Source organism: Canis lupus, chromosome 17, assembly GCF_003254725.2.
Source record: "Canis lupus dingo isolate Sandy chromosome 17, ASM325472v2, whole genome shotgun sequence".
In the NCBI taxonomy this organism is placed as follows: Eukaryota; Metazoa; Chordata; class Mammalia; order Carnivora; family Canidae; genus Canis; species Canis lupus.
Genome location: NC_064259.1, coordinates 63,917,605 through 63,939,322, shown reverse-complemented (window position 1 = coordinate 63,939,322; position 21,718 = coordinate 63,917,605). Strand labels below are relative to the sequence as shown.

The 21,718-nt window shown below is 45.1% G+C and overlaps 1 protein-coding gene across 5 annotated transcripts in view; it reads right to left on the bottom strand.

Annotated features, from left to right (window-relative positions):
• Positions 1–21,718, bottom strand: part of OVGP1 (oviductal glycoprotein 1) — a 30,236-nt gene that overhangs the window by 3,782 nt on the left and 4,736 nt on the right. Inside the window, exons 3-16 of one of the 5 annotated variants that reach the window (XR_003139429.3) lie at positions 21,217–21,306; positions 18,975–19,045; positions 18,794–18,848; positions 18,247–18,318; positions 9,876–9,905; positions 9,255–9,459; positions 8,202–8,258; positions 7,803–7,968; positions 7,222–7,346; positions 5,455–5,563; positions 5,179–5,364; positions 3,523–3,639; positions 1,634–1,650; positions 98–233 (exon numbers count right to left, since the gene is read on the bottom strand). Coding sequence is in view for 2 of the 5 variants with exons in the window: in XM_025452881.3 (XP_025308666.1) it covers positions 98–233; positions 3,523–3,639; positions 5,179–5,364; positions 5,455–5,563; positions 7,222–7,346; positions 7,803–7,968; positions 8,202–8,258; positions 9,255–9,459; positions 9,876–9,905; positions 18,247–18,318; positions 18,794–18,848; positions 18,975–19,045; positions 21,217–21,289 (1,402 nt within the window). In the remaining 3 variants the exon portion in view is untranslated. Of the gene's footprint in view, positions 1–97; positions 234–1,633; positions 1,651–2,037; positions 2,320–3,522; positions 3,640–5,178; positions 5,365–5,454; positions 5,564–7,221; positions 7,347–7,802; positions 7,969–8,201; positions 8,259–9,254; positions 9,460–9,875; positions 9,906–18,246; positions 18,319–18,793; positions 18,849–18,974; positions 19,046–21,216; positions 21,307–21,718 lie in introns of those variants that run through there. The other 4 variants (XR_004806193.2, XR_003139430.3, XM_025452881.3 and 1 more) reach the window with 4 other exon arrangements.

The following is a 21,718-nucleotide window of genomic DNA, read 5'->3' as shown; positions in this document are numbered from 1 at the left end:
ATGCTGCTTCACTAAAGCTTGTGGATTGAACAGAAGGTACCCAGCCAGACCCTAGTTATACAACTTCCAACCCCAGTTCCAGGCCATAGCTACTCACCAGCCTGCACCAGGAGACTATGCAGCTTGTGGACCAGGGGGAAAGGCCCAGTGCGACAGAAAGTGCCCTTGGCATCATCCAGGTCCAATGTCCATACCATGGCTCCCCCAAAATGCTCTTCCTTTATGAACATTGCCTGAAAAAGCAGTAGTCAGTCAACCTGCTATGCTGGGCATCCCCAGATTGGGGACAATGTCAAAACACCAAAGATGGACCCTCAGGAAACACTACAGGAGCAGGACAGCCTGTATTGGAATCTAGCCTTACAACTTACTAGCTGAGTGATCTTGAAACCTTATGTGTCTAGTTGCCTCATATGTAAAAAGGAGATAATAACATTTCCGAAATTTTTAGGGTCCAGAGAATTCCTACATGCGACATGCTACAGAATGGATGGATCTCAAAGATATTACTCTGAGTGAAAGAAGCCAGTCACAAAAGGACAAATACTGTATGCTTCCACTCATAGGAGGTACTTGGAGTAGTCACATTCCTATCAATGGAAAGCAGAGCAGTAATTACCAGGGGCTGGAGGAGAGGGGGATGGGGTTTCAGTTTGGGAAGATAAGACAGTTCTAGAGATGGAAGGTGGTGATAGTTATACAACAATATGAACACGCTTAGTGCTACTGACCTGGATGTCTAAAAATGTGTTAAACAGCAAATTCTGTTATGCATATTTTGCCACAACTTTAAAAATGGTTTTTTTTTAAGAATCCCTACATATAAAACATTTGGAGAAATACCTTGCATGTAGTAAATGTTCATAAATATTAAAAACTATCTCACCAAGATCTCAATGATAATCACCCCAATAAGCATTCTAAATCATAGATATTGCTATGTTACTTTAAAATCACTTCCACATAAACCACATCTTCTTTTGAAAGAAGATGTGGTTTATGTATACAATGGAATATTACTCAGCCATTAGAAATGACAAATACCCACCATTTGCTTCGACGTGGATGGAACTGGAGGGTATTATGCTGAGTGAAATAAGTCAATCGGAGAAGGACAAACATTATATGGTCTCATTCATTTGGGGAATATAAAAAATAGTGAAAGGGAATAAAGGGGAAAGGAGAAAAAAATGAGTGGGAAATATCAGAAAGGGAGACAGAACATGAAAGACTCCTAACTCTGGGAAACGAACTAGGGGTGGTGGAAGGGGAGGTGGGTGGGGGGTGGGGGTGACTGGGTGACGGGCACTGAGGGGGGCACTTGATGGGATGAGTACTGGGTGTTATTCTATATGTTGGCAAATTGAACACCAATAAAAAATAAATTTATAAAAAATAAAATAAAAAATAAAATAAAATCACTTCCACAGGGGCATCTGGGTGGCTCAGTGGTTGAGCATCTGCCTTTGGCTCAGGGCATGATCCTAGGGTCCTGGAATCCAGTCCCGCATCAGGGTCATGCAGGGAGCCTGTTTCTCCCTCTGCCTGTGTCTCTGCCTCTCTCCATGTGTCTTTCATGAATAAATAAGTAAATAAAATCTTTAAAAAATAAAATAAAATCACTTCCACATACCTTATCTCACAGTGACACTACAAAGAAGAGAGAAATCATTTTCACAGATAAGAAAACAAAGGCTTTGGTCCATGATTTTTAAAACCTCAGATATAACTAAATGGCAGGGTTTAGACTCAAGTCCTGGTCCTATTACTACTATGCTCATATTCTCTGTCACGATTGATGCACCCAAATAGCTGCAAGACTTAGCCAAATCAGTTGGCTACTTTCTGGGATTTATTTTCCCCAAATGTGATATAAAAGGAAGGAGGGACCCAATTAGATCAGCTGAAACTGTGAAGATCCTGTTTTTATCCTGCATATACTAACAGGTTAGCCTTCCGGTTTTATGTGTACATATGCACACACACATGCACACATGTGCACACGGTCTCTGGGTCAGAGAATAGACCATTACTCACAGCAACAGAACAGTCAAAATGGCACCTTGACTTCAGTCCCCATGTTCCAGTTGCCCAGTTGCCCATGTCATCCAACATGGCGAAAGCCAGACAGTCACTCACACGTGCATCAAGGTCTGCAGTACAGGAGAAGGATCCTAAAATCATGAGACTTGAGCTTATCTAGAACAGCTGGCAAATCAGACCCTTATCCTCTCCGGAGACATTAGGAGCTTCACTGGAATGTAGACAAATCCTCCCCGGGAAGGGGACCTGTTCAATCTCTGAAAGTCAGCAAAGGCTCTGGAGGAGGAGGAAAGGCTGCTTACTATTTTTATTGGAGCTGGTCTGCTTCCTTTGCTCAGAATGCCCAGACAGTGCAGGAACACTGAGAAATCCAGGGAAAATTATCTGTATCACCTACAGTAGGGGAGACTATGATATCTAATAAGCCCGATACTCTTGCAGTTTCCAAGTCCTGAAAATTTCTCATTCAAAAACTACCTCCTCTTCCAATCACCTAGTCCAGACTCTCATTATCTTACCTGCACACCTTGTGCTCCTCAGAGCTTCTAAAATGCCAAAGTGATTACAGCAGGACCATATGGGGACACACTAAAAACAATTTCCAGATTCTTTCTGAGACCTGCTGAATAGTCAGGGGCAGATCCCAGACCTACATTTATCAAGTCTCAGGTGATTCCAGAGCAGAGGAAGTTTCAGAAATCACGAAAGTATGTCATTTCTGGTTTAATTCATTATAGAGCTCTGCCCCACTCAACTTCATTCGACATTGCTTGCACCAGAGGACGTGGTGGTCACACTTAGGTTCTAAAGTTTTCAAACTTGCAGATCATATGCTTGCTCAGAAACCTGATTTTGCCTTAAAATGCCTGCACGAAGAGGACCAAACACCTTCACCAGTATTCAAGTCCCTCCACAAACCAGTGTGCATTTGACTGCCTTCTCTTATACTTGACAGAAATTCTCTACCTCATCCAAATTCTTCTTTGAACCTACTTTGAATGGGCTTTCAGTACCCACACTGAGCCTGTCCACATGTCATTACCTCCTCCTGCTGCTCACCTGCCTCAGGAAGCCCTCCCTGACTTTCTACCCCAAAACATATCAGTGATATTCATGGAACACTTAGCAGGATCTACCTCATATTGATATTTATCTGTTACAAAGTTATCTGGTCCAAACAGAAAGGAAGAAACTGTTGCCAAAAATTTGTGTAAACTGAGAGAAATAATTTCTACCCTCAACACTGAGATTTCTTCTCTTCAAAAGGAGAGGGTTAGTTGGATTGATGGAATTAGGAGACCCCAGGTAGGTCAGGTATGCCTGAGATTCACCTGATTTAGTCAACCTCACCTTTTTATCCTCCACATGCACACACACACATACACACACACACATGCACACACACAGACTGTACAGGTAAAAGCTTCATGAAGCCAGAAGGAAATTATATGCTATAGCAAGAAAGAACCAAGGTCTTACCTTGGAACTGAAGCTGTTGGCATCATCATAGCCAACCCATACCTTCCCCTTGTAGGCGTATGGGACCTGCTGAAAATCAATCCAGCGCTTTGTCGCTCTCTGGAGAAAGGAGCAAATCTGCCAGGAGGATCACCAGGTTAGTTCTGAGAAGTGCCACAGAGTGAAACACCAGCAGGCACATGGCTCTTTTCCAGGTGGTAAAGAATCCAAGGATCCCTCACCAGGGAGTGAGAAGAGGCAGACCAAAAAGGGAGAGGAAAGTTACTCACAAAGGACCTTCTCTTTTTCCTGAACAAATTTCTACTAGAACAGTTCCTTTCTCTAATGTCCATAATACAAAGAGAGAACCAAGGAGTGGCTGACATCCTTAGAAACCAAACCAGGCTTTGCTAAATAATGCCGATACCACACTACTAACAGTAACCTATCTGACCTCAACCAAACCTGTATCTTATCCAAAGAATTACCATAAGCAAACCTTTCCTTTCTTCATTAGAAATCAGCATGAAGGTCCCAGTCTTGGTAATTATCCAATTAGCATGCAAACCTCTAATAAACTTAAAGTTCTCAAAGGTATGGAGAACTGGATTGTTACAATCACTTGAGCATCTGAGTGTCTACTGGGTGCCTGGCCTTGTGCTGGAAACTGTACACCATAAAGAAGTAGAAGCATTCAAGCCAGTAGCAGAATCTGTCTGAGGCCTTTTCTTTTCTCTTCTTTTCATTTTCCTTTTTTTTACTTTGTTCCTTAAAGGTTCTATCAGTATCTCTTTGGCCTGTAATGTCCTTCAAGAATATTATCTCAACTACACCATCACTCCTAACCATGCCTCACAGGATTAGCAGGAAAACATCTCCAGCCAGCCAGCACAGAGCAGAGACTAGGGAGACACTGTACCTCTACTCCTACCTACAGCACCCACATACACTGTGTGCCTCAGGACCTGTTGTCCTCTGCCTGCAAGGCCCTTCCCTTCCCTTGCTCCTGCACATCAGGATTATTCTTGTGTTCCGGAGCTCTACTCTAAAGCTACCTGCTCCATGAAACCTTCCCACACCCCCTACACTTCTTATATCCCCTTGGATCCATGTCTCTTTCCTCCACTCAGTAGCAAGCTTCATTGAGATGGAGAATAAGAGAATGGAATTAGGGTAAGAAAAAAGAATCTGTAGTAGGGAATGTCTTGGAATTGCTTCAAAATAACCTAGTAGTGGGAAGGAGGGAGGGGAGTCAGGGGGTGAAGATGAAACAAGATTGTCTAGGAGTGGCTAGTGACTGAAGCTGGTGAGGGATGGGTGGTAGTGGGGGAAAGGAAGAAGAGCTTATACTATTCTTATACTTTTGCAAATGTTTGAAATTATATATATTTCAACTATTAGTTATTTTTATTTAGGCCAGAGAGTAGTAAATCAGGACTGACTTGTATAACAGTTAAGATTCTTTTGAGGAGTCCCCTTCCACTTAGACTCTACCCAGCCCATCATCCCTTACAAAAGACTCAAATAATTTCCCCTGAAGAAAAAGCAAACATCTCAGATAGTGAATTTCTCTTGCTCTAGTAAACTTCTTCTTTGTCCTGTCTCCAGAGCCCTCATCCTTGCCTCTGCCCAGTTGTCCTTGCTCTTCTAATAGACAGAGGTCCCTATTTCTGTCACCTCATAATAAGCCAAGAAACCAGGGTGCTTGGTGTACATTCCTGGAGATGCGGGTCCCACAGCTTTGGCCTGCAGCCCATTCTTAGAGGCTTTAAGGAGGTGATAGGTACGTCCATAGGTGGGGAATCCCATGAGGAGCTTCTCTGGGGGTGCCCCCAGCTTTCGCCAGTAATTCATGGCATATGCCTGCAGGAAGAGCACAAACCCCGCCGTGTTGCTGAGGGCCACTGGCCTGGGCTCAGGGTAGTGTCTGGGCCCCTTGAGATCTTTCCTTACCGAAGAGCTGGGGTCTCCAGGCAGAGAGAACAGGGGGCTGTTGTGTCCTGTGAACTTTTCCCAGCTTCCATGAAAGTCATAAGACAAGACATTGATAAAATCCAGGAGTCTGCAAGGGCAGGAGGAGGAGATACACAGATTAGGCTAACTAGATTTTCAAGTCAGGTCACCAGAGGACTAACTGGCTAACTAGTGGTGCACTACCCACCCAAATTTCCCTCCCATTTCAGCCCAGCCTGCCTGCCCCTCTGTGCCATCTACTTTGCTGCCACCACAGCAAACTCTTAGTTAGGGATCACCGTGCATTAGGACCCATGCCATCTTGAGAGCTTCCATGGAAGGAGGCAAGAGCCAGACAAGAAAATACATTCATGGGGTACATGGGTGGCTCAATTGTTTGAGCGTCTGCCTTCAGCTCAGGTCATGATCTCAGGGTCCTAAGATCAAGCCCTGTAATGGGCTTTGCCCTCAGTGGGGAGTCTGCTTCTCCTTCCTCCCTCTGCCCCATCCCAACTTGTGCTTTCTCTTTCTCAAATAAAAATCTTTAAAAAAAATTTTTTTTTAAAGAAACAATTTATTCATGGGATTCATGGTATCCCTGGGTGGCTGAGCAGTTTACCACCTGGCTTTGGCCGAGGGCACGATCCTGGGGTCCCAGGATCGAGACGCATGTCAGGCTCCCCGCATGGAGCCTGCTTCTCCCTCTGCCTGTGTCTCTGCCTCTCTTTCTCTCTGTGTCTCTCATGAATAAATAAACAAAAATCTTAAAAAAAAAAACCAAGAAACACATTTATGCCTGACATAAGTGCTAACAGAGGTTGCATAAATTGTCGTGAAGAAGGCAGTGCTGCCCCACAGCAGCCAAAGAGCTTCTGTCCTTCCACCATTCAAGGCACCAATGAAACCATGTCTTCCAGAACACTTTCAGAATGAAAAAGTGTAAGTAAGCACTTCCCGGGTCACAGGCGTAAAGGTGTACAAGGATTCCACCATTTAATTTTAATCTGGTACCATTTTAGAGCTGAAGACATTGCGCCTCTGACAGGCTCACTAACTTGCCTAAGGTCACCCAGCTGGCTGACGGCCAGACTCCCTCAATCTTGCCTGGCTATCAAGACCAGTGCTGTCAAACTCTAGGCCCCATGGGGTATCTCCCCTGTGCCCCTGCGCACTGAAACCGGGCTCCCTGGTGTAATCACACAGAAACACCCCATCTTCTCTTTTGTTCTGCATGGAGCCTCGGCTCCTCATTTGTAAATACTCAATTTCTGAGGTTTGAGGGAATTAGCCCAGACCTGGTATGTCCAGAAAGAGTGAGTTAGGAGCTATTCTTTGTAACTTTTGCACAGAGACCCATGCTTGGATAGCTGGGCCGGCCTGGGCATTCCTATTTTTGTTTTTGTGGCAGTGGCTGATTACTCATCTGCTTCTCTGATGCCAGCCACATGCTGCACAATGTTTGTCTACAGCTATCCCCTGGGGCAGCAGAGGCCAGGCCTGTGGTGCACTTTCCCGTGAGACCCAGCAAAGGGCTTTGCGGAACACCCTACCCGAGATGATGGGGCTGTGAGGACTGGTTCTACACCTCCCTCTGATCTCCTAGAGAAAGCCTAGGCTATGTGGAACTAACCCTTGTCCCCACCCACACTCCTCACCTGGCACCCTTACAAGGAGAGCTCACAGGCAATGCTTAGGCAGTGCTGTGGTCCTGAGCGTGATCTGCTCCCTCCCCTCCAACATCCTGTCCCATCAGGCAGACCCACTCACTTTCCTAGAAGGTGCACATCATAAGCTATTTGTATGATGTATGGGTCCCCAGAGACAGCAGCAGAGAGCAGCAGCCTTGGGCGCGTGTCAAGCTTCACCTCATTCTGGAAGGCAAAGAGGAGCTCCTGCCAAGAAAGAGGTAGATGCTGAGACACAGACCAAACAGTCAGGGAATGAAAGGATCATCCAGGAAAGCTTTATTTACGGAGCTCTGAGGACACAGAGGTGAGTCAGACAGGGGCCCTGCCCCAGGCTCCTGAAGAGATGGTCTGGAGCCAATGTGGTAATTGACTGAATGGAGGGGTAGAGGGGTGGCAGGCAAGGTCAGGAGCACACGTTGCAGACTGCCTGCCTGGGGGAGGCCAGGACCTTGTGCAGAGGAGGTGTCACTTGGGCCACAGGGCTGGAGCAGGACCTGGATGTGACAGAAAGAGATACCACAAGACTCCTGCTCTTTTGCCTGACACTTCTAGTTTGATGGCAGTAAAAGAACATTCTGCTTTTCTTATGCCATGAGCCCAGATATGATTTTAAAAAACAGAATCACTGCAGGGTTCTGGTACTGTGAAACTTGGCCTTACTTTGATTAAGAGGAGAAAAGTCCGCCGATCACTCATGGGGCTGCCTCTTAGTCCAGGGTACAAGAAGAAGAGGTCCAGACCATCAAAATTATATGTCCTCAGTAACAATATAACTGAATTGATAAACTTTTTCCGGTTGGATAATGTGGACAGCATAGTGGTGAACCTGCAGGAGACCCCGGGTGAGGCAAGGAAGGAAGTGAGGCAAGGTCTGCGGTTCCTGCAGAACCACAACCTCCACACAACCCCTGGGTTTGTGCCCTGTGGAGGGCACACAGGTATGGCCGGAGGAAAGGAGGGCAGGCCTTGGAATCCCTCAACCCTTCTTAGAAGCCCCTCCCAGCAATGGGGACCGGGATTGGGGAATTCAAGCAGCAGGGAGGGGCTGCAGAGTCTCACTTGGATGTGCCAAAGTCCCAGCCACCGATGGACAGCAGTGTTCTCAGCTCCCTATTCCTATGATGTGAGATAGAGGGAGATGAGCTGGTCCCCATTCCAGTGGGTCCCTGGGGAACAGCGGAAAGTGTGGGGGAGGAGAGAAGTGAAAGGGGAAGGCAGGTGGAGGGAGGAAGAGAGAAGAGCAGAGCAAAATACCTGGAATAAAAGAAAGGAAAAGAGGGTCTAGTAATCAAGCCATGGATCATCACAACCTGGGACCCACTCCCCCCACCAGCTGTCCAGAGTCCACAAAACTCCCCTACATCCCTGTGATGGCTCCCATGTAGAGGAAAAGAGAGAAGTAATCTAAAATATTTCTCTTCACTGTTTTCTTAGTTGACAAATATTTATTGAGCAATTACTACATGCCACTGACTGCTTTAGGTGCTTGATTGAGATAGAACAGAGAGCGAGACAGACAAGCTCCTTGCTCTCAGGGAGCTTGTGTTCTAATGACAAGGATTTTTACCTTGACCAGTCTATAACCACTAACGTAATGGCAGACCTCCCCTCGGACAGGGAGAGAACCCAGGAGTTCTGGCGTCAGGAATATCTAAGCAAGCACTTACTGAGCACCAATTGTGTGCAAAGCATTCACCTAGCCACTGGTGTACAAACATATTGGAGACCCTGCTCCTTCCCTTGCGGGGCTCATTGCCTGGGGGATGCAGGTGACAAATGGTGATAAAGACACTAGCAGTTGTGATATGCAGGCTCTCCTTGAAGCATTCTAACAGCATTAGTACATGAACTCCACCCCCCACTGGCTTGAAGGGTAAGTTGAGGGTTGCCAGGCAGAGGCAACAAAGACCTCACAAGGGCAAGGAGGCAAGAATGAGCTCAGAGTGTTATTCAATGGGGAGTTCTCAGGCAGGGATGCTCCCGAGGGACCTCGAGAGGAGGTTAGGGCCAGAAGAATCAGAAGAAAGTTGATGAGTAACAAGAGAAATAGGATTAATTTTCTTCTGTCTGTAAAATCTGAAAATACGATCCCCACATGCAGTATGAACACACCTCTCCTTGAGCTTGTTGAACTCTGGGTAGACAATTTTCCCTTTCTGGGAAGTCATAGCAACAATCTGATTGTTTTCCATGGTGGCAAAGGCAAAGATCAGGTGGGTGCAGAGAAAGGGGTCCAGGTCATGGGGCAAGACGGAGGCAGGCCCAGGGCGACTCTGTGCCCAGCTGGCAAAATAACACACCAGTTTGTGGGCTGCGCCTGGCAAGGGAGAACACAGGTCAGCTAGCACAAACCAAGGGAGGAGTTGGAGCTCTGCTTCCACAGACAGCTGTGAACACAGCCCAGGTGACCAGGCCACCATAACATCCCCCTTACAAACACAGCCCAAAGCTACACTGAGGTCTGGTCCCCCCTCTGCCCCTACTGCCAACACCCCAGAGGGAAAAGAATGCCTTCTGGAATCCTGATCAGAACGGATCCTCAACTCTGGATCATGGCACACAGAGCGACACAGGGCACACATGACTGAAAATCCTCTGCTGAACTGCAGCAGATCAATGATCCCTGACACAGGAGCAGGGCAGGGAGGAGCTGCAGGAGGTACTCAACACAGAGCGCGTCCCAGCCAAAGAGGGCTCTCCCTGGCTCTGGAGAGGAGGATGCAATTTCCTTACCATCATGGTGTTTCAGCACAAGAAGCAGCCCTGCAGGAAACACAGGATGGAGTCACACTCAGATTCACATGCACACCCAGAGTGACGTGCCCCAGCCCCCCTCCTGTTCACCGGTGCACCAGCCAACTGAGCCCCAGAGCCAGACACAGACGCACAAATGGAGACACGCTCTGTTCACTTGTTTCCTCTTTTCTAAGTGGAGCCAGTAGAGCCAGATCTATCGAGGCTCCTATTCACCCCAATAAACACCATATGGATACACACATGGTTATCACTGGGACAAGATAACATAGAAGTTCTAGCAAAAGCTCTAGGCCAGTGGTTCTCACCCTGGCAACAAGTATAACAAGTAGTGATGTTCTGGCTCCTCCCCTAGAGATTCTGACTTTACTGGTTCAAGGTGGAACTGGGAATAGAGATATTTAATGGGCAGCTGGATTTGAGGATCACTGCTCAGATCACTCCTGCCTGAGCCTCTCCGGTCCTTCACTCTGTCCCATCCCACCTCCACCTAATCCAATCCTGCTGCTTCTCAGGTACTCGAGAGGTGACAAATGTTGGAAGCCTGGTATTGTGGGGGCTGGGACCTGCCACACTCACCGACCCACAGCAACAGCCTGCCCATCTCAAAGGTCTGAGAGCTGCAAGGCTAGGGCTCGAGCCTCTTTATAGGAGCTTCCCTGGGCACAGCCCTGGGACAGTGCTGGCACAGCCCAGACAGACACAAAAGCCGGGTCAGTGATTAATGGGCCCGAGTCACAGTGACCCTAGCACCTCCCATCCTCCCTCTCCAGCAGAGCTGAAGCTTTCAGAGCCAACAAAGAAATAGCTTGATCTGATACTGGCACACGGTGGATGTCGCCAAGGGCCATGGCGAGGGCAGGGCAGTGCTCAGCTCTATTCCTGGTATTTGCCTCCCATGGACTGAGTATGAAGAGTAAATCCTGTATGGAGGCAGTAATTCCACTGTTATCAGGCTATTGGTTAGGGAAGCAGCGTAATATAAAGGATAGAAGTTCCAGCTTTGGACCTAGACAGGCTAAGGTTTGAATCTCAGTGTCATCAGTCAGAAGTTTTATAATTGTGGGCGTTACTTAGATCTTTGAGCTGCAGCTTCCATACTTGTAAAATAGAGATAACAGCTCATACTCACCTCATAAGGTTTTATAGAAATTGAAAAGATAATGTATGAAAAATGGTTAGTTCAGGACTTTGTGTGTCATACGGGCTCAGTAAATAGTAGCTGTTACTAAGGACGCCAATAGAGTTGCCCCACAGAGTGAGGTTCTCAAACTCACGTGCTGACACTTGCCAGGCAGGTAACGTTCAGGTAACATAAATGAGTGAAGTGGACACAGTAGAATAGCTCACTCTCCACTTCATTAGAAGAATAGTTCAAGCCCAGTGATACACACCAACTAACACAAAGCCTCTTGGTCAGGAGACAACAGAGCAGGGACTGCACTCCAAGTAGTCACCAATGGCTGCCATGTAGTGGAATAGACCTCATATTGGAAGATGTCTCAACTTCTCAAGAGAAGACAAAAATCTGATTTGTTGTGGGAGTCGAGAATGTTTGAGCCAGTATATGAATGAGCCAGGGCTAGAATGTGTTACGAACCTAAGGAACATAAGGAGTATAATTCTGGATACCTGAGGGCCAATATTTTAAAAATACAATATGAATAAACAAAATAGATCTGTAGCCAGATGCTTTTATGGCAGGAAATGTTTTATGAACATTTTATCAATGTTCTTTTTCTGCTACAGAGGATCTCAGATCATGAGTAGGTCCCACATTTCAGGGTTTGAGTCTCAATCATGAAGGACTAGAAACTGGGTGCCCATCTTCTCAGAAGACTGAGAGCTCACCTAGTCCACATGACACTGAGGGACTAACTAGATGTCAATATAATAAATGACACAGGGAAGTATAATGACTAGTGGTGGAATTTACATCACTTCTGGTATGAAGAAATCATAAAAATCGTTTTTTAATCAGATTGCTGTGATATCATGTGATAAAAGCATTAAATGGTATAGAATGGTTACACAAAGGCTATTTCAGTAAAACCCTAGGCAAGCCCGATGGAATACCCCACCTAAAAATACTGTTCCATTTGTTCATCCATCTTTGCTTCCTTTAAGTACTAAATGAGTATTTGTTGAGCATATGCCAGGCCCTGCTAGGCACTCTAGATACAACGGTGAGCAAGACATAGTTTCTGCTCTCAGGGGGCTTCTAGTGAACAGACTGATCATATACTCAAGAGCTAGTGTATGTCTCCCTCCTGGAGAAGTATGTGTCTCTCATCTCTCCTGGATAGGGGCAGTGGGGAAAATAGGAGTTTTGCTGCTAAACAGACTTGAGATCCAACTCTTACTGTGCACCAATCCTGGGGCCACTTGAGTCCTACTTGCACGCCCAGTGTCACATTCCATTCCTTGGGCTAAGAGTACCTTGCATCAGGAGACGATCAAGCAAGCCTCTTGAGCAACAATGGGTCAGGCTGGGCAACAACTTGTGCCACTGGTTACATTTCCCCTGGTCTGGTTTCTAACACTAATGACTGTGCTTTTAGTGGGGTTTTCCGGTTCCTAGCCTGAGTCACCTAATTGTTGTTAACGGGTCTTTGCATTAATTTCTCTTCCTGTTCTGTAAACCATAGGCACTACAGTTGTTCCCCACAGCCTGGGTCCTGATTCAGTCTTGCCAGTCACCTGGAGCCCTTGTTGCCTATCTTTTAAGACCCCCTTGAAGTGAATGCCTACCTCTCTCGACTCATAAGCTTCCACTCATGCTGCCTCCTGTCCCCCAGATTCCATATCACTGAGATTTCCCACTAGGTTTGTGCCCTTCCATCCCAACTCCTGCCCAGCACTAGTTCTTTTTTTTTTCAATTTTAGAATGATTTTATTTCTCTGTTAAATGTACATTGGATTTTAAGATAGCCCTAACATCGGAAACATTAAAATATGAAAGAAATATACATTTTAGAATTGAGACAATATAGCAAATGGCCCCTAGATTAAAAAGGGTCCTGTGCCCCAAATCTGGAAAATACTCCATACTCTTTCTGTCTTCAGAAAGATTCAAAATGCACCCCTCAGTGTACTACACTTCTGGAAACTCTAGTGGTAAACAAATATGATATTGATTAGCTTAGAATTTTTCTACTTCTTGGCCTTGTAATTCTTTTCCTGTTGAGCTTGTTGTAAGAAAAAATTCTCTGGACTCCATTTTGGGAAATGCTGGATTAGGGCAGATTTTGTCTGCACTGACACAGCTAACAGAATGTGTGATGCTGGAATGAGAGAAGCTTTCCATTGTTTTGCGTGAAAATACATTATCACATTGACCTTTAACAAAAAAAAAATGCCCATTTTCAGATTATGAAAACTTGATAATCCTTATTTTCACATTATGTAACTCAGAACAGTTGAACATGTTCAACCCACATACCTCAATGGTGCAACTAGGTTTTTAATTTAATACCAGAGACTGCACTCTAGGATTCATATATGTGAGATTCATGGCCAGCACTAGTTCTTAATGCTGTCCCCAGCACAGTTAAAATTGCTTGTCAGTCTGAACTGTCATCTGCACCTGGGTCAGTCCTCTGGGATCCTACTTTGCTACAGTGGGTAAGGCTGGATCTCAGACCTAACCATTCCATTCCATGCCCTGGGATGATGGAAGATAAAGAGAACACCACGATAGAACCTCTGCTTCGGTCAGCGATGACCATGCCAAGGATGGCAACTGTGACTCCATGTGTATAGCAGATGATGAATAGTAAATGCTGAATGAGGGTTATGTTCAGTCATTTTGCCAGGTCACTCTGTCTGTTCTCAACCCTGGAGCTCTCAGTGTCAGAAAATACAACTATTGTTATATATTTTACACACCCACCCAGATATTTGAAAATACTCCTCCCTAGTGCTTAGCTTGTTCTCATGAGAAGACATTTACAAATGTCTTTTATTTGGCTTCCTGAAGAAGTGGCCTACAGTAGTGCACCCCTGCTGTATTTTACAATACTCAACTAGATAGATGGCAAGATCAGAGTTGAAATACTTTGGTTTTAACAAAGCATTCGGCCAAATCTTTCATGATACTCATGTGCAAATTGGACAAGTATGACCTAAACAAAATCAATTGGTTGAATCTAGAGTCCAAAGACAGTTGACTACAGATTGGCAAAACTTGAAAGATCTTTACCCATTTTAATCTTTAAAATGAATAGGGGCAGCTGGCTGGCTCAGTAGGTAGAACGTGAGACTCTTGACCTCAGGGTTGTAAATTCAAGCCCCATGTGTGGTGTGCAGTTTACTTAAAATAAATCTTTTAAAAAAAACCAAATGGGATAGATATGGCAGTTTCCCAATATTTGATACGTGACAATTTTTGGTTGTGCAGGATTTAAAATTAATGTGTATTGAAAAGTGTATAATATCCCTACAACCCTAATTTCATATTGTTTAAAAAATGAGACAATTCAAGAAAGAATTATTTTAATAAATAAAGGTAGTACTATTTGGTTATTTTGCTGCTATGATGTGATGGTAAATCAAGTAATGCCTATGTGCCCATGGCCAATTCCTACCTGGTATGGTGATTTTGATCATATTTGCAAATGTCTTGGTGGCATAGATCTAATTACTCTCATTGGCACAGATCTGAATCCAAACCAACTTTTTTTTTTTAACAGTAAGATAATGTGAGTTTTCAAAAACTAGGTTTTTCCTCTTTGCTGTCATTTTAACCACCTTGATACAGACATTTCCTTGGGTTCTCACTTCACTGCTTTCTTCTCCATCATTCAAGTGCAGGAGGAAAAGGACTGGGCAAATTTAGTTCCTACCCACCCCATCCCTCCTCACTTTCTCTAAGCCATTACAACTTTGTGAAGTTTATCTCTGTGAAGAACCCACCCCTATTACCCTCTAAGAAGTTACTGTTAAGAACAGTGAAGGCTTTCTTCCCACCTTACCCCAAACCCAGTAATCACATGACTACAAATTCCAATGTTTTTACTTGGGGTCATTGTGACAACAGAGCTCATGTTTGGCAAGGGTGAAGCATGGAAGCTTTACTTAAAATATTCTGTCCATATTCCTTCAAACTGCCCGGTTTCATGTGACTGCAGCTGAGCTAAACTTGCAAAGCACCAAAGTACATAATTGATTGTATTTAGTTTCATAATCAATAACTGACCAGGACTTCTGGCAATAGCCAGTCCACTAACCCAATATTTAAATCCCATCTAGCTACTCTTAAGGGGCTAGGGAAGCACACACACAAATCCTGGGCCATGATTGATACCCTGATGCCTCACATAGTGAGATAACACACACTTCAAAAGACAGGCCAACAAAGCCTAAGCTTTTTATCTCACCAAAAAGTATTTTTGATTTTCTGATGCTGCACTTTATAAAATCTTCAGAGTCCACAGAAACAGCATTCAGACTTCCTATGTCCAGAGAATGGGATCCAGAGGCCAGGAGAGTCAGGCCTCAAGCTGTTTTTCAGTGGGAAACATGGCTGACATTTTTCTGCAAGTCTGTGTCAGTTTTTAACTTAACTGAATTTTAAGCTCTCCATCATCCCAACTTTTTTCCATGGCATCTATGACACTCATCTTTCATATATACAATTCCATGGGCAGGGAGTGGAGGGGGAGCATTACACAGGCACCAGCCAAAATTTTGAGAAGCCAGAAAAATGCATTTTTGACTCTGTTTAATGGCAAAGAGATGTGCAAAACTATGATGAGTGTCCTGACTCTTCCTTGAGGTAAGCTAAGCAGGATTTTTGTGAATGGAAGCATGCCATGAGGAAGGCAGATTAAGTTCTATAAAAAATAAAGTTGCTCCCATCTCCATGAGTAGTATATATAGCTGCCTCCAAGAATCCAGGGATGCCCACATCCCATACCTCATCCAGTCACGGCTAATTTCTCATACACAGCTACATAGGAAGCATAAAATCTTTTGTGAACTTTTTTCTGTTTTTGTTTCTGGTAGGGGGGAGAGCTTGGGAAAGATGTAAGATGGACTTAATTCCCTCCCACCACCAAAAACTATGTATCTACACACACACACACACTCAGACATACCTACATATCCAATTTTAAGAAAGTTTTTCTTTCCTATGACTATAGGATCCCAGAATTCAGTCTCCCTCAGGCTGAGAGACAATGCCTATTGACTGCCCAGATCTAGTGCAGAGCATACTGTAAGGCTCCTGTGTGGTCTCACAGGCTGACAGGGCAGGGGCAAAGGGAGTGGGTACTCATGGGGGATTTGCTTTTTGTCTTAAATCCAATCTATTCAGAAACACTCTTAGGTCCAAGGGCTGCAAGAGGCTCTGTGGGCAGGATGTGGTGGATGACCTGATGGTCCCAGCCCACTGTGGTAAGGAGAGAGTGATTGAGCGGGGACCACGTAGCGTCTCTCACAAAGTCTCTGTGGGCTTGGCTTCTAAACCTAAAAGAGAAAAAAGGAAAGTTTGGACATAGTGAGAGACAAGAGGAAAAAGCAAAGGTGGAAAGGAGAGAGAATCCAACACAACCAGGACACCTTTCTAGATGTGCTACACGAACTTCACCAAATGCATGGCAATGTGGTTATCCACAGAGAACCTCATCTTTTACTCAGTCCCGTGCCCTAATTCCATATAAAAGTGGTGGCTAGAGAAGGGTAGTAACATGGGCCAGGATCAGAGAGCAAATCCAAGCGAAGAAGGAAGTATAATTCCAGTACTCTGCTGCCTTTCACCCCACAGCAGGCCCATTTTATGGATGTGCCTTGTATGTGAAGAGGGCAGACTGCTCCTTTCTGGGGGATAGCTGGAACACCAGGCTGGGAAATCCCACCTGCCACCACACCCCACCTTGACCAGGGACAGAGCTGGTTGTGAGTCAGCCCCAGGAAGAGGGAGACAGTCAGTGTCAGCCTGCTGCCATCACCTAGTCCCCTTGAGTGAGACAGTGCACTCGGTGTACTTTAATGAAAACAGAAAGGACACAGCCACCCGCAGCTCTTCTCCTCAATTCCTGATGACTTACACCTCAGAAAGCTCTGAGTCCAGCACAGCGAGTGAGCAGTCCTCACTGATAGTGGCCAGGAAGGGAATTCTAGGAGAGCAAGGGGAGGGTTATGACAGGTAAAGTCATGGTCCCAAGATGAATCCTGTCCAGTTTAGTCCCCAACCCACCTAAAGCGACCCAGAGGAGGTGTCTTGCTCCTCACTTTGGGTTAAGGTCTGGCTACCACTCAAGTCCACATTACAAGTTCCAGGGAAAGATGAGGGAAATGCAACAAAGCCAGGTTGACAATCATCCTGGCAACTAACTACCCCATTTGGTCCCTCCTTGCAGCTTTAGCAATAACACAGAAACACAGGTTTCCCACCCAGAGTCTCCGAAGCCCACAGTATTCATCTTTTTTGGGTGTTGAGCAGGAACAAGACCATTGTTCAGCCATGTGCAGACAGAAACCACATCACCCACGAAAGGATTATGGCCTTTTTTTTTTTTCTTTAGGACTATAGTCTTAAGAGATCTTTAGCATTCTGAAACCTCAGCTATGGCACTGTCTGCTTTAGGAATGATCTATCTGCTAATGCTCTGCAAACATAAGCAAGCCCTTGCACTGTCCCATTCATATCCAGCAGGCCCTTGGGGACAAAGGACAGTACCTGCGTGGGGCAAACACCAGCCCAGTGACACACGAGTGCACAGCTGAGCTGAGGGCACACCTTGCACTCTTGGTGTTCACCAGGGAGACAGTCCCACTCACAACACCTAGAGAAAGCAGGGAGCCCATCACAGTGGGTAAGAGCATGGGTCCTGGAGTCAGCCAGACCTGGATTTGAATGCTAGTCCCTCAGACTTACACAAGCTAACCACTCTGTGCATCAGTTTCTTCTTTTGCAAAATGAGGATAATTAGTCACTGGTGGTTGTGAAAATTAATGAACGGGGTAGTTATTATTTTAACCACAAACTATGTCATCACAGGTACAGCCTCATCGCTGTGAGCGCATGAGCGCTACCCCCACTCTACAACAGAATTCTCTACATAACAATCCACTTGTTCTGTTGTGGTCCACTGACTTCTGGCTGCACCCAAAACATAGGAGCTGAGGCACACATTCAGAAATCAAATCTACCCGGAAAAAAGTCATCACATCAAACTAAAACCACTTTTGGATCATCTCACCTTCCCACCTCACCACTGGCAGAATTTACAGAATGTTCAGGTGTGCTGCTGAGATGGAGTGGCCAGGGCTTTTTGCTTTACAGGGTCAGCGTGCTCTCATCCTCCCCCTTCCCAGAGTCAAAATGCTGTGTGAGAGGCTACCTTACCAAAAACAAAAACTTCACTCTGCTGAGGATGCCAAGCCAGGGAGGTAGGAAGGTAGCCAGAGGCAGTGCAGCCTGCAAGAGAGAAGAGGGATCTGAAACAAGACTTAGAGCCCAGCTTTGTGAAGGAGCTTCTCAAACGAAATCACCCCAAGTTCCAGAAGCACCTTAATTTGCCTTCCCAAACCCTGCTAAGGTAGTTGTGTCCTTGCCCTCGACCCTCATACCTTCATTTATATTTCGGCCTCTTGTCCTTTCTGGACACTAGTCACAGGCAGGTTTCAGGTATAAAGCAAGAAGACAACAATTCTGGCCCCTTTGTCTACCCATCCTAGAAACGTAAAGTAAATCAGCCACCCACAAACCAAGCCTTCATCTTGCTACCCACTGCACACAATGGAATCAACAGAGCTTCAATGGGAAACAGAGTGATTATGTCTCTTATGCCACAATGACTAAGCATCTGGTGACTTTGCCTTTGTCTCTGACCCAGGAAGCCTCTTCCAGGCGGGTTCCTACTACCACCCTTCCACCACTGGCTCTGACTTACCCATCTGTAATGCTGGCTTGGGACAGCGGGTACCCCAGAGTAAAATTCTGTTGTCCTAGAAGGAGGAACAGGAAAAGAGCTTCACAATCCAAAAAGCAGCTGCAGGCCTCCACACTAGACTTGTGGCCAAAGGGTTCGAGTGTGGTTAGAAGTGAGGAGGGAAGGAAAGGCTATATCTCACCTCACCGCATAAAAGGAACATGGAATCCTTGTGGGGAGAGGCCGTGACACAGGTGACCTGCCCAGAGTGAGCTGTGAAGGAGAGAGAGAAGCAAGCATGACAGAGAAGCTTCAGGTATCACTACCAAGCAGCCCAGATACCACCAAGGGACCCCTTATCTCATGATGCAATTTAACACATTTTCTGAGAGATTTTTGAATCAGACTTAACCTAAGGGAAAATGTTGATGGAGTTCTAACACTAAAAGGCAGATCTGGTCTCATCCGTTTGGGGAAGACAATGAATCAGTAAAGACAAGGGAAGAAAGATCAGGGGCTGGGCAAGAAGAGTGAAGGAATTTACATCCCAGAATAGCAATTTTTAGACTTTAGTACACACACCTCAGGACAACATATAGAAACTTTCAAGTGAGGTCTGGACACTGATACATTTAGGGAAATAAACTTTACAAAGTTATCTTTCCTTATATATGCAATGAAACATTACTTAGCCATCAGAAACAATGAATACCCACAATGTGCTTCAACATGGATGGACCTGGAGGGTATCATGCTGAGTGAAATAAGTCAATCAGAGAAGGACAATCATATGGTTTCACTCATACGAGGAATATAAAAAAATAGTGAAAACAATCATAGGGGAAAGGAGAGAAAATGAGTGGGAAAAATCAGAGAGGGAGACAGAACATGAGAGACTCCTAACTCTGGGAAATGAACAAGGGGTGATGGAAGGGGAGGTGGGCAGGGGATGGGGTGACTGGGTGACGGGCACTGAGGGAGGCACTTGACAGGATGAGCCCTGGGTGTTATACTGTATGTTGGCAAATCGAACTTCAAAAATAAATACATACATACATACATACAACCAAAGTTCTCTTTCCTCTATCCACTGGAAAAAAGACAGTCTCTTCAATAAATAGTGCTGGGAAAATTGGACATCCACATGCAGAAGAATGAAACTAGACCATTCTCTTACACCAGACACAAAGATAAACTCAAAATGGATGAAAGATCTAAATGTGAGACAAAATTCCATCAAAATCCTAGAGGAGAACACAGGCAACACCCTTTTTGAACTTGGCTACGCAACTTCTTGCAAGATACATCCATGAAGGCAAGAGAAACAAAAGCAAAAATGAATTATTGGGGGCAGCCCCCATGGCGCAGCAGTTTAGCGCCACCTGCAGCCTGGGGTGTGATCCTGGAGACCAGGGATCGAGTCCCATGTCAGGCTCCCTGCATGGAGCCTGCTTCTCCCTGTGCCTGTGTCTCTGCCTCTCTCTCTTTCTCTCTGTGTCTCTATGAATAAGTAAATAAAATCTTTTAAAAAAATGAACTATTGGGACTTCATCAAGATAAAAAGCTTCTGCACAGCAAAAGAAAAGTCAACAAAACTACAAGACAACCTGCAGAATGGGAGAAGATATTTGCAAATGACGTATCAGATAAAGGGCTAGTCTCCAAGATCTGTAAAGAACTTATTAAACTCAACAGCAAAGAAACAAACAATCCAATCATGCATGGACAAAAGACATGAACAGAAATTTCAGAGGAAGACATAGACATGAACAACATGCACATGAGAAAATGCTCCACATCACTTGCCATCAGGGAAATACAAATCAAAATCACAATGAGATACCACCTCACACCAGTGAGAATAGTGAAAACAAGACAGGAAACCACAAATGTTGGAGAGGATGTGGAGAAAGGGGAACCCTCTTGCACTGTTGGTGGGAATGTGAACTGGTGCAGCCACTCCGGAAACTGTGTGGAGGTTCCTCAAAGAGTTTAAAATAGACCTGCCCTACGACCCAGCAATTGCACTGCTGGGGATTTACCCAAAGATACAGATGCAGTGAAACGGCGGGACACCTGCACCCTGATGTTTATAGAAGCAATGTCCACAATAGCCAAACTGTGGAAGGAGCCTCGGTGTCCATCGAAAGACGAATGGATAAAGAAGATGTGGTTTATGTATACAATGGAATATTACTCAGCCATTAGAAATGACAAATACCCGGGCAGCCTGGGTGGCTCAGTGGTTTAGTGCCTGCCTTCAGCCTAGGGTGTGATCCTGGAGACCTGGGATCGAGTCCCACGTCGGACTCCCTGCATGGAGCCTGCTTCTCCCTCTGCCTGTGTCTCTGCCTTTCTCTCTCTCTCGCTCTGTGCCTCTCATGAATAAATAAATAAAATCTTAAAAAAAAAAAAAGAAAAAAAAAGAAATGAGAAATACCCACCATTTGCTTTGACATGGATGGACCTGAGGGTATTATGCTGAGTGAAATAAGTCAATCGGAGAAGGACAAACATTGTGTGGTCTCATTCATCTGGGGAATAAATAAAAATTAGTGAAAGGAAATAAAGGGAAAGGAGAGAAAATGAGTGAAAATATCAGTGAGGGTGACAATACATGAGAGATACCTAACTCTGGGAAATGAACAAGGGGTATTGGAAGGGGAGGTGGGCGGGGGTTGAGGTGACTGGGTGATGGGCACTGAAAGGGACACTTGGCGGGATGAGCACTGGGTGTTATGCTATATGTTGGCAAATTGAACTCCAATAAAAAAAATTAAAAAGAAAGACTACTTAGGAGCTACTTTCAAAATGAGATAGACACTTACGTTCAGATATTAAAACACCTCTAAGATACATAGTTAATTGGAAAAAACAATGTATAGGAGTATACTGTGATTTGTGTTAATAATAAAGAGCTATTCAAATGACAGATGGAGATAGGCT